The 13,633-nt window shown below is 35.9% G+C and overlaps 1 protein-coding gene across 1 annotated transcript in view; it reads left to right on the forward strand.

Annotated features, from left to right (window-relative positions):
- Positions 1-13,633, forward strand: part of LOC150077273 (patatin-like phospholipase domain-containing protein 2) — a 79,691-nt gene that overhangs the window by 30,181 nt on the left and 35,877 nt on the right. The window contains exon 4 of the mRNA XM_090386834.1: positions 5,622-5,771. Coding sequence (XP_090242960.1) covers positions 5,622-5,771 — 150 coding nt within the window. The remainder of the gene's footprint in view (positions 1-5,621; positions 5,772-13,633) is intronic.

Consider the following 13,633-nt stretch of genomic DNA (forward strand, 5'->3'; position numbering starts at 1 on the left):
AAACCAATGGAGAAATCTCGCAGCTTCACAACTTCACAATCTGCTGCTGCAGGACTTTATTTCCCTCACACTTTTTTTTTTTTTTTGCAAAATATTTGTGTGTCTTAGACAGGGAATTAATATCAAGATTTGTTCCATCTCTTGCATTGCTTTTGATAGACATTGATTTTTTTTAACATATTTTTCTGCCATTGTCACAATTGCCAGCGTATTGAAATATGAAAAGGTGAGGAGTAACACTCCTTACACAAGGTATATTCAGTGTGTAGCACAGTGTGCTGTCCAACTAATGACTAGCATTTTAAACAATGCCATAGCCAAACTAGGGCACTTGGAACTGCAGATGAAGGATCTATTCTTAGATAATAGAACACAAGTAGAAGTACATAATTTTTTCCATAAAACTGAAGTTTTTACTTTAAGAGCTTTGGATATACAGTAGAATGTCAGTTATCCTGAATAATTTGAAAGGCTCTTTTTTCTTCTTTTTTTATTAATGATAGTATTTGAGACATGTTTATTATATTACGAGAGTATTTCTGTCTGTTTTTTTATATCATATCTGGTGAAATGCTGGATTAGGACTTATGGGTTTTCTCGGAAATCATGAATGATAGAATTTATTCATTTGCTTCCGTGAACCCAATTTTCCATGACATTTTGTTCTTTTCATTTCATATTATGTTTAGTTTAGCTCCAGATTCTGTAAGAATAATATCAGCCCGAAAATGTGCGATTTATTATTTTTCTCAGTTTTTTATGATAAAATGTCAACGAAAAGAAAATTTGTAGTTTTAACACTGCAACAAAAAATGGAAATTATTAATAGAATTAGAAAAGGTGAAAATTTAGGAAATCTCGCCAAAGAGTTTAATGTGGAGACTTAACAATTTACGACACCAAGAAAAATTTCAATTCTATATCAGAATTTGTGTTGACTATGGATAGTGAAGGAGGATCTAGGAAAAAAAGGATGATGTGAAAATACCACATTAGAGAGAGAGTGCACTTTATTTGTGGTTCCTTCAGAAGTGAAGTTCAAGTGAGCCAGTGTCTAGACCAATGTTGTGTGAAAAATCATTAGATTTTAATTGAAAATTAAGAGGTAATGAAGATTTTAAGGCAAGCACAGGTTGGCTGAAAAACTTAAAATTGAGACATGGTATACATGAACTAGATATGCAAGGCGAGAAACTTTCTGCAAACGAATTGGTGGCATCCTTTAAAAGTAAGTTTTCTTCAGTTATAACAAATTACGAGAAAGAAAACGTTTATAATGTTGATGAGACGGGCTTATTATGGAAAACATTACCGAGAAAACCCTAGCTTGTAGAAATGTCTGCATTTCTACAAGCTAGGGTTAGTAGCATTTCTACAACCCTAGGTGTAGAAATGTCTGCACCAGGTTTAAAGATGAGAAAAAAGTGAGTTACAATTGCTATGTGTGCAAATGCTACTGAGATGCACAAATTGCCTGTGTTCATTATCAGTAAGTCAAAAAAACTAAGAGCATTTAAAAATATTTCTAATTTTCCTGTTTTGTATAAAAATCAGAAAAATGCCTTGATGGATGTTTCTGTTTTCTGAGACTGGTTTATAATTTTTTTTTTAAATTTCTGAAGTTAAAAAATGACACCACAAAAAAATAAAAAAACTGGTAAAGTTTTACTTCTATTAGAGATAATGCACCTTCCCATCCATGTGAGAATGGCATTGATCCGAATTTTCAAGTTTTATTTTTCCCACCAAACGTGACTTCTCTTATTCAGCCTTCAGACCAGGGGTGGCAAACTGGCAGGCTGCATGTGGCCCGCAATGGGTTTTTTGCAGCTCGCTCTTGGCTGAGTTAGTCAGTCTCGGGCATAGATAACAAGGTTTTTTCATCCAGCAAAACAGGCAAATCAACCAGAGAACACATGCAATTTACAGAAAAAATAAATATATGGGTAGATGCAATCATTTACAGATGACCCTAATATCATAATTTTGCTGTTTTTTTGCTGTCTACTGCTTTCTTTGATCATTTCATTTCCAGAATTTTCCATTGCCTATTTAAGTGATCGTTTCATACTCTGTCAGATAGTTTTACTGTGTCTTTCATCCTGTTCGAGTTGGTCATCGTAATGCAAATAAGCGAATATTTGTGTGGCCGTTTCTATTTAATAAAGTCGGTAAGCAAACAGTTTTGTGTTGTGACTCTTATACACACGCAATTCTGGCACGATGTTGCTTTCCAAGCCAGCCAGAAAAAGAAAGGTTGTTGATGAGGGGAGACAATTCCAAGAAAGATGAGAATTGAGTTACTTTTGCACAGAGGTAAAAGGTAAAATTGTGTTTATTATTTGCAGTGAATCGATTAGTGTCATCAAAGAGTACAATATTAAACAACACTATGATACAATTCACAAAGAAAAATTTTCCCACTTCGAGGATAAATTAAGAGAAGAAAAACTAAAGGATATGAAGAACTCGCTGCAAAGGCAGCAAAATGTAATTACAAAAATTAACAAAGGCAGTGAATCAGTAGTGAAAAGCCAGTTACAAAATCAGTTATTTACTGGCAAAACATTCCAAACTGTCAGTGAAGGCTCTGTGGTTAAGGAATGCATGATAAAAGTGGCTGAAAATTTCTGTCACGGAAGTGTGAAAGTGTTTCAAGAAACACATTGGTTGAAAGGATAATCGAGATAGCAGACAACTTGCGTAAACAACTGCAGGAAGCATCTGCAACATTTCAGTGTTTTTCAGTTGCATTTGACGAAAGTAACGATATTGTGCCACACAAGTTGCACTGTTTTTTCAAGCCTGTGATGATAATTTGTAAGTAACTGAAGAGTTTTGGAAATGATTCCCATCCATGGAACTACTACTTGGGGAAGACATTTGTGATGCAGTATGGCGCATTCTGGAGAAATCCAAGCTTCCTCTCAAGAGACTCGTGGCTGTGACTACCAGCAGGTTCTATGTTTGAAAATACTGAAAATGGACTGTGTGCTCAAGACTGGCCAAAACTAAAATTCATCTGGTCAAGAGGACTGAATCACTGCCTCCTTCTTAAGGACTTGGAGAGTGCTATCTTTCTTGAGGACTTGGAGAGGGAATTTGAAAGGCTGCCATACTACATAGAGGTTCGTTGGTTGTCTTGCCAAAATGTATTAAAGAGGTTTTTTTTGACTTTTGGAAGAAGAAATATTGTTCCTAGAAATGAAAGGTCAGGATGTATTGCTTCTGAAGGATCAGTCTTGGGTACAAGATCTGGCCTTCCTAGTAGATATTACAGGTCACCTAAATGATCTAAACATCAAGGGAAAGATCAGTTAATAACAGACATGCAATCTGCACTGACTAGTTTTCAAAAAAAGGTTGATTGTGTGGCAAAATCAAAAGAGGGTACTCTGACTTACTTTTCTATGTGTGAACAGTTGAAAAATCAGAATCAAAGTTATACCATTTCAAAATATTGTGACAGAATAGAAAAGATTAAAGACTAATCTGATAGGCACTTTAAAGATTTCAAGGAGCACCAAGAAGATTTTTCTCTTTTCACGGGTCCTTTTTCTTTTAATGTTGAGAGATCTCCCATTTCCATACAAATGGAACTAATTGATCTGCAGAATGACTCGGATTTTAAAAGAGAAATACTGAGAAGTTGGGATCCCAAAAATCTACTTGTATTTAGGGAAAAAATACTCAGAGATAAGAAAGGTTGCTGCACAAATTCTATGTTACTTTGGGAGCACATATTTATGTGAACAACTGTTTTTGCATATGAAAGCTAACAAAACAGCCCACAGATCAAGGCTAACCATTTCCAATTTTTCTTCCATAATGAAGATTGTGCCTTCTCAATCTTTGACTCCAAATCTCACAAAGCTAGTTGCAAGCAAACAGAGTCAAGTGTCTGGCAAAAAGGCCTAGATTACCTAATTTCGTATATATTCCCTCGTTGAAATATTGTATTATCTGGAATAAACTTGCTTTTCATTATTTTTTCTGTTGTTTATTTAGACTTTTATTTTCTTTCATTAGTTATTAGTGCATTCTCAGCTGCGAGTAACAAGCAACTACTTAGCAATTAAAAGGCGTTTTTAGGCTTAGCAATGGCAAGATTTTGTAGGTCATGTGCGGCCCACGTGAGGTACACTAATACGGGAAATGGCCCACAGCCCAAATGAGTTTGACACCCCTGCTTTAGACCAAGGCATTATTCGAGGGTTTTTAGAGTCGAACATTCAAGAGTCATTAGTGTCAAAGCATTATTCGAAGGTTATTAATGTCAAACAATGTTAACTACAAAATCATTTTGTAGTAAATGTTTTTGTAATTAACCAAGAAAAAGTCATTTGACATTTTCTTGGTTTACCGGAAATGTGCTTATAGCCCAAGCTAACTTGTAAAGTACTAGAGAGATACAGTTCTATGATATGATATGCATTTTTATTTGTATAAAGTAAAACTAAAGTTGTCTCAAAATGAAATACAATTTTGTAGTTAAGGTTGTTTGACACTAACCCTCGTATTGAGACTTTTAAAAGGTTTTACAGAAAAAGGTTATTATGATATTTGCTTCTTTCCGACAAAGATTCGGAAGGTATTATTTTGTTTTATAAAAATTTTAACATTTTGGAATCAGTTTTTATGATATCTGAGGTACGAAATGATGTTTCTGAACTAACATGTGTACAGATGGCAAAAACAATGGCCAGAGGCCAATCCAGGAACAACATCTAGTGAAAATATTCAACTGTACTCACTCCTGAAGGAAGAATTTGTTAAAATTCTTTCTGTCATTCTTGGATGTGAGGATTGTGGTTAAAAAGACTTGATGAATGGCTTTTATCGGATGCCCCAATCAAGGGTTTCAAACGTTATCAGTTGAAGACATTGTCTGTGCTCATTTGGAAGAAGAAACTTCTGGGGATTATAGTGAAGAAGAGGAAGTTCCCATCAAAGAAAATCCAGGGCCAGCAAGTAGCAAAGCTATTACAGCATTAGAAACGGAAATGGGCAGAAAACCAGGAAGAATACGATATAATCAAATTGATATTGTTAAGAAACTTAAGAGGTTTAGCAGCAAAAAAAGTCACAACAAAGAAACAGAAATGATCGAACATTATTTTTAAAAAGTACTTTCAAATTTTTTTCCACATAAAATTTGCAGTAAAATACCTATCTGAATATACATACATATGTAAATGTGTGAATTTTTATGTATAAGTTATTATTATTATTTTTTTAAATTAAATAAATTCCTTTTTTTCACACTATTTAAAGTCTTTTTCTTTTACCTTAATACATTACAACAGAATTTATTTAATCTTACCTTGTGTTCAATTATCTGGAAAATTTGGCTATCCAGAAGAGGTCTGACATTAATTCATTAATTATTCCAGATAACTGACACTCTACTGTACATGTATCATTTGTTAACTTTTTTCTGATATCAGCTTAAATTTCTCAGTGCCATTTTGCATTGCATATCCATCTGTCGTGATAGCAGTGAATGAATTGATGTTCCACAAACTTTGTAACTTTGTAATATCAAATTCTAATTTGTACTTTACTGAAATAGTTCAGAATAATTACATTTAGTTTATATTTGATTTTTTTTATGTATATAGGGTTATATCGATGGTGGATTTAGCAATAACCTTCCAATCTTAGATGAAAATACAGTGACTGTGTCTCCTTTTGCTGGTGAAAGTGATATATGTCCACAAGATAATACCTTTAATATACTCCAGATTGAATTATCCAATACAAGCATTGCAGTAAGTTTGTAGAAATATATATTACAGTTTATACATTTTAATATACACAGGCTGGTTATTTAATTTGCAGAATGCCAGCATCACCATACACTGGTGCATTAAAGAAGGCTGAGAATTTGTGGCCACAGCAGCTACTCTCAGACTTACCAAGAAATGGCTTCTGGGAGATCTTCAATGAGTGGGTTCATTGATGGTACAAGTGTACTACCATCACTTGGAGGTTATTTTGAAAAGGAGAGAGCACCATCAGATCTCAGCAATGAAAATTAAGATAAGTCCATTCTGTGAATTAAATGATCAGTTTGTGTACTTGCACTTGTTCATTTATATACACCTAAAGAGGGGCCATAAATTCAAGTTACGGGGGGGGGGGAGATGTTTAGACTGGATTGCAGGAAGTTTTAATTTAGCCAGCATGTTATAAATTACTGGAATAAGTTACCTACATGGGTGGTAGAGGCTGAAAGGTTCGGGAAATTCAAAGGTCAGCTGGATAGTTACTTATGGGAGGAGGAAAACACATAAGTTGTCCATTTCCTTATCTTTTATTAATTATTTATTTTATTTAATTTTATTATTATTTTACTTTTTTTTTTTTTTTGGCTGGCTTCCTTGCATCATATGGCCATTACTAATACCTTCCTCCAATATGTATTAACATGAACTAAACGGAAAAATGTCTGGTTATAAAAAATATTATTTTTTTAATAATATCACATATGATCTCCATGGACTTTAATTACATCAGTAAATTTTTGTTCCCATGGAACAAAAATTTTGCAAGATTTATCTTAACTAAGGTTATCTTAAAAGTAATGCACACTGTGTATGTGTGAGCAGCTGGTTGATGCCATATATTTATTTTGCACCTTGTCAGCACAGTGGTTTTGATATTTGTCACTTGTCTGGAGAGGCCTGTGTTTGAATTCTAGTAGAGGCTGGAGGGATTCTGAAAGGCTTCTTCAGTCAGGGCTGTAGCTGATCTCAAGCAGAGGGAGTAGTTTTTTCACCCATAAATTATTTCATATTTTTCAGCCCAAGAAACATGCAGATTTGCCCACCTCTCCCTTTATCAAAATAATGTGAATCATTTTTTATTGCTACATGATGATTAAAGCTTAATGATTACCCATAACACTGCTTTAGCCTATTCCTTTTAGAAAATCATGATTTCCCCAGAAAGCTGCTTTAGTATATTTGGTTCCAGACTTCTTCAAGATAATAAAGATATAAATGTGAATATATAGATTTGATTTGAATTTTTATTATTATTATTATTATTATTAGTAGTAGTAGTAGCAGCAGCAGCAGCAAATTATACAAGAAAGCAAGCATATACAAAGGGTACTAGGAAAGTTTTGCAATACAGCTTTGTTTATTTAATTTTTTCAAAGTAATTTCCTCTACATTCAATACACCTCTCCATCCTCCGAAACCAATCTTTAAACCAGTTCTGCCAAGTTTCACTAGGGAGTAAAGCACATTCGTTGTCCCAAGCCCGTAGAAGGTCCTCATCACTGGAAAACCGCCTCCCTTTTAGGTTCATTTTCACATGCGGGAACAGTGCAAAGTCGCAGGGAGCAAGGTCTGGACTGTAGGGAGGGTGCTCGAGAAGTTTCAGTCCTGCCGTGGTCAAATATTCGGTGCAGGCTTTGGCGCGGTGAGCTGGAGCATTATCGTGATGGAGGTACCAGGTGTCCATTCTTGACTTTGGCCGCAGGTTCTTCATAGATCCAATGACTTTAGGCAGGCATTGTTCAGTATACCACTTAGCCGTGACTGTCTTCTGCGTGTCCAAAACGACACGTTCCACAATTCCACTCGATTTGAAAAATACAGCTTTCATTTTCTTCTTTACAGATCGGGATTTTCTGACAATTATGGGTGTGTCGTCATCATCAAAGACCCAAACTTTGTTTTGAGCCTTGGTCGGCAGATCGTAATAGTACAGCCAAGTCTCGTCACCTGTCACGATGTTGTTCACATACCGAGATTGTCCCTTATCAAACTTTTTTAACATCTCCCGGCACCAAGTCACACGTCGTGTCATCTGCTCTTCAGTCAGTTGATGCGGCACCCAGAGAGAACAAAGTTTCTTCACGTGCAAATGATCTTGCAGAATCGAACGAATTGCTGGTGCATTTAGGCCCAAAGTATCCTCTATCTGTTGGTAGGTCACTCGCCTGTTTTCGTCAAGCATTTTCCTCACAGCAGTAACATTTTCCTCCGTAACTGACGTTCGTGGCCTTCCCGGCCTCTCAGAATCCTCCAGAGTGAAATTTCCCCTTTGGAATTCTCTATACCACCTGAATATCGTTGTACGATGTGGACAATCATCATCTAGTGCAAGAGTCATTTCTTCTAAGCACTGGTCTATGGTTAAACCACGCACGAAATTATACCGCAAAACTGTCCTTATCTCATTTCGTGACCACGATGCCATCGCAAGCACTTTACACTCTCACTACTAATGAATAACTGAGCCCATCGACTTGGCGCGGCGGCTACTATGCACGTATGAACATGTCTCAACATGCAGCAACAAGCAGCTTCCTGTGATTCATTGTTGCGTCATATTGCAAAACTTTCCTAGTACCCTTTGTACAGCATCAGCTAAAAAAAAAAAAAAAAAAAAAAAGAAGCTAACACTTCCCATTTCATCTGTCCATCTGCAATAACAGTTTATCTAGTTAATGCTTGAATTTATTAAAACTACCCACTTCTAACCAGATATGGGGTTTATTCCAACAATAAGCCACCCTCTGGCTGAAGAAAAATGTCTGCACATCTGACCTGCAACCATTCTTCAATTTGAATTTATGCCTCCTCTTGTATGTAGTCTGAGCAAGAGAATGGATTCCAACTGCCCTCAGGAAGGAGCAGCAGTGCATAGCACACGCTTCTTGATTAGACCGGGGTTCAAGCCTGTCACCACCAAATACGGAGGATGCGGAAAGGTCAGGGAATGACCACCGCATATTCCTGGAGCAATATGGCCTTAGTTGCTAATGCTCCTAAAAATTAAACAACAACAACCAACTGCCCTCAGCTTACTCTTAGTCCATTTGGCTTTTAAGCTCCTCAGTCAGATCTTACAGGTGCTTAGTCTTCAGACACTGCAGTTTAAAAAACTGAAGCCTTGGTAAGGGCACCCCTTTTGCTCCCTTTACCAGTCTTGTTACTCCTCTTTGCACCTGTTCCAGCAGATCTGCATCCTTCCTAAAATGAAGCCTCCAGACCTGTATGCAGTACTCAAGATGTGGCCTAACCATTGCCTTATATAATGGGATAATCACCTACTTATTCCTGCTAGAAACATTCCTATATATCACTGACAAAACCCCATGAACTGGCCTGGCAGCCTATCTGCATTGCTTAGAGAAATCCATATACGACTGCACAGTTACTCCCCAGTTCTTTTTCATTTTCCACTATCTTGAGTGTAGTACCACACACTGGTGCATTAAGCTGGAATTACTGCTACCCATATGCAGTTCGTTGCATTTGTCAGTGTTAAGCTTCAACTACCATTTCTCAGCTCATTGCCTAATTTGTCTAGATCTTGTTGCAGAACATACCCTGATTGCTGTGCTTAACTAACTTGCCAACCTTTGTATCAGCTGCAAATTTAGACATTAATATTAGTAATGGCCATATGGTGCAGCATAAGCCTTAAGCTTATGCTGCACCATCCAAAAAAAAAAATAATAAAAAAATAATAATGATAAAAAATAAAATAAAATAAATAACTAATAAATAATACAAGAAAAGGAAATAGACAACCTATGTGTTTTCTCCTGTAGTCTGATATGCATTCATCAGTATCATTAATATATATATATATAGAAAGCAATGGGCTCAGCACTGAACCCTGAGGCGCCTCCGTAGCCAGGTGGGAAGGAGCAGCAGTGCGTAGCACACGCTTCTTGATTAGACCGGGGGTTCGAGCCCGTCACCACCAAATACGGAGCATGCGGAAAGGTCAGGGAATGACCACCGCACCGGAGCAATATGGCCTTAGTTGCTAATGCCCCTAAAAACCAAATAATAATAATAAATAATAATAATAACTGAACCCTGAGGGACTCTGCTAATGACATTAGTCTAAGAAGAGCAGTGCCCATTGATAATCACTGTGGCTTCTCCCACTCAATCATTCCTTTATCCATAGCAGCAATTTGCTCTTAATGCCACACTGTTCCAATTTGTATAGCAGTATTTTATGTACAACAGTATCAAAAGCTTTTCTGAAATCTAAGTACAGGCATACCTCGAATAACGAATAGGATGCGTTCCACGAAATTACTTCGTTAAGCGAAACTTTGTTTTCAGAGGTAAAAATACTATGGCCGGAATAGGGATACGTTCCTACGTAAAGAAAATGAAAAGCTTTTTTTTCGAACAAAGAAAAGTTTTATTAAATAAACAGTCAACTTACATACAAAGTGAAATCACATTTTAAAATATGAGTCTAAAGTTGATTGCTTATGCTTTTTTTCTCTTTCATTTAACAATTGCCTATAGGAGTTATTGCATTTAACACTGATCGCTTAACAATAAAACTTCTTCCTAAATCAGGATCATTTTCACTAAAAAAATTTTAAACATTTTCAATGTCATTTAAGCACCTTTTTAAATCTTTGGTTAACACTTTTTTGGCAGGAACTTCTTTAACTTCATCTTCATTATCTTTGTCTTCGTTGCTAACAAGGTTTTCTAAATCTTCCACTGAAAAACCATCATCTTCTGCATTCAATAAATTTCTAACATCCTCTTCATCGACATTTTCGAAACCTATCGATTGAGCCATCTGGATAACTTCATTTCTAATTTCTTGGATGTTATTTTCTTCTTCTAGTACAACTTCTGGCCATATTTTGCGCCAAACTCCATTTAAGCATTTCTTAGTGACTTATTTCCAAGAACTATCAATGTTTTCAATTGCGTTTTTAATGGTGTAGTTTTTCCAAAAAGTTTTAACTGTCATTTCCTCTTTATCCTCTAGTTCAGTTAAATTGCTTAATGTTCGACGCAGATAATAAGCTTTAAATGATGCTATTATTCCCTGATCCAATGGTTGAATCAGGGAAGTTGTGTTTGCTGGAAGAAACACAACTTTGACAGGAATGCATGTGTCCAACGTGTTAAGATCAGTATGATGTCCTGGAGCATTGTCTAACAACAAAAGAGCTTTTTCTTCAAAGTTGTTTTTTTGACAATACCGTTTTACTTCAGGACAAAAGTGGTTAACAAACCAATCAGTAAATAACTCCTTGGTAACCCACGCTTTTCTATTTGCTTTCCATATTACAGGTAAATTCATTTTTATGTTACCTTTTAATGCCCTCGGATTTTCTGAATGGTAAACTAATAACAATTTTAATTTATAATCACCAGAGGCATTTGATCCAAAGAGTAACGTTAAACAGTCTTTGGCTGCTTTGAACCCAGCAGCTCATTTTTCTTCAATAGAAATGAAGCTTTTTGTTGGTAGCCGTTTCCAGAACAAACCGCTTTCGTCAACACTGAACACCAAATTTGGTGGAAAATTTTCACGTTCAATTATTTCCTTTAGTTTTTCTGGAAACTTATTTGCAGCTTCTGTTAATTTTACACTATGAATCCTGGCCCGTTTTTTAAATTTCTCAAACCAACCACAAGAAGCCCCAAAGGTTTCCGTAATTTCTTCAGTTTGTTTAGATTTCAGGTGATTAAACTGGAATATTTTTTTTATGTTAAATGGGGCTTGAAATTGCGGACTTCGTTATATCGAAGCTTCGTTATCAGAGGTAACGTTAACCGAGGTATGCCTGTATATGATGTCAAAATTATTTTTTTTGCATCCAGTTCTTTGTTATTGTGTCATGGTACCCAATTAGATTGATCAGACAAGATTGTCCCTTAACAAATTCATGCTGTTACAGTACAACTGCATCCCTGTCTTTTATGGTACATGGGCAACTTAGGCCACAATATTTCAGCAAGTTTAGTGGCAAAAATACAACTAGCCAAATTTACTAAGCTGTTATTAAGCCAAAATATAAATTGCTATTAATTATATAAAGTATATTATTTTAAGTAATTAAATAAAAGTAGTGAACATTTGCCAACCTCCATGAATAGCAATAACTGGTAGGATACAATTGAAAATCGATAACATATCTAATTATTGATTAAATATATTAAATACTACTTTTCCTTGATAAAAGTTTCAAAATTGTATGTAGTAGCATATACAGTAAACCCCCGCTATTCGCGGTTTCGCGTATTCGCGGTCACTGATTTAATATAAAATGAAACCTAAAAAAATGTGAATTTTAAAGTGCCGTGAACATTTTCCGCCATAAAAAAACATGGGCGTGGCTAAAATTATCTTTCCCGGTCAAAACAGCGCTCAGTGGGTGGGGGGAGAGGGGTGACAAAATCCTGGCGTGGATGTTTCTCGCTAATCCTTGTTGATTGTGTGTTATGTGCTTGTCATGGAAGGTTTCGTTGTTTGCTTTTAATTTATATGCTTATAAATTGAATAAATTTATCAATTTATAAATTGATATGCTTACAAAAGTGATAAATCTACCATTTTGCAGTGTAAAACAGACTTTTTCGAGTGTGTTAACGGAAGAAAGTGACTTTATTGTGGACAAGTTCTTTCTAACCCGTACAAAAATATGGCTACGAAAAACAAGGGAAATGTGAAAAGATCAAAGAAGGTGATACATTAGCGAATAAAATTGAGTTATTAGACAAAATTTCTAATGGTGAAAGTGTCTCCTCAGTGGCAAAGCATTATAAAATCAATGAGTCAACGGTACGATCAATCAAAAAATCGGAAGAAAAAATCCGCCGTAGTGTCCGTGAAAACGTGCTAATTGCTTCAAAAATTTGCTCTGTAACTCGTGATGTTAAATTAGAAAAAACGGTAAAAGCTTTAAATCTGTGGATAAAAGACCGAACTCAGAATAAAATTCCATTAAATTCACTTATCATTCGTGAAAAGGCAAGACTCGTTTATCAACACTTTAGCGAAACTGGTGATAGCTCTGGTGGGATAAGTTTTTTTAGCTAGCAAAGACGCTGGTTTGAAAGATTTGTTTGAAATTTCTAATAAATATTACATTTAATATTAAATTGTTTCTTATTTTCATTTCAATGCCATATGCTTGCATTTCACTATGTACTGTCTATGTACATAGTCATATTATGAAGGTACATATAACACATACATAGACACAATTTTAGACTAGTTTTTCTTATATACTGTATTTCATACCTTTATTACTATGGGAGCCATAACTCAGTATTCACGGCATTTCTCAGGAATGTAACCGCCGCGAATAGCGGGGGTTTACTGTATAATACAAACAAGTAGAATGAGTCATAGCATAACGCTTATGAATTTCAAAGAAAATTTCTGGTGAATGACATTCACATATTTAAATCTCAAAGTAAGCCATAGCCAGTGTAGGGTAATAGTGGACGAATGAGGATAGTGATGTTTTTTTTTGGTTTTTTTTTTTTTTTTTTTTTTTTTTTAGGAGCATTAGCAACTAAGGCCATATTGCTCCGGGATATGCGGTGGTCATTCCTTGACCTTTCCGCATCCTCCGTATTTGGTGGTGACGGGCTCGAACCCCGGTCTAATCAAGAAGCGTGCGCTACGCACTGCTGCTCCTTCCCACCTGGCTACGGAGGCGCCTTGGATAGTGATGTGAGAGAGAAACAGAGACTGATAGGAATTACCAACCCCTGAAGAAAGCAGTGAATGTGAACTAAGAGTGATGTCTTTGGAAAAACATTACATTAGAACTCCAGATGTTCTCAGGAGTGTGTAAGTAAGTACAGACACTCCCGAGACATGCTTC

This window comes from Mastigoproctus giganteus, chromosome 12 (assembly GCF_048544385.1).
Source record: "Mastigoproctus giganteus isolate SK-2022 chromosome 12, ASM4854438v1, whole genome shotgun sequence".
Taxonomy (NCBI): Eukaryota; Metazoa; Arthropoda; class Arachnida; order Uropygi; family Thelyphonidae; genus Mastigoproctus; species Mastigoproctus giganteus.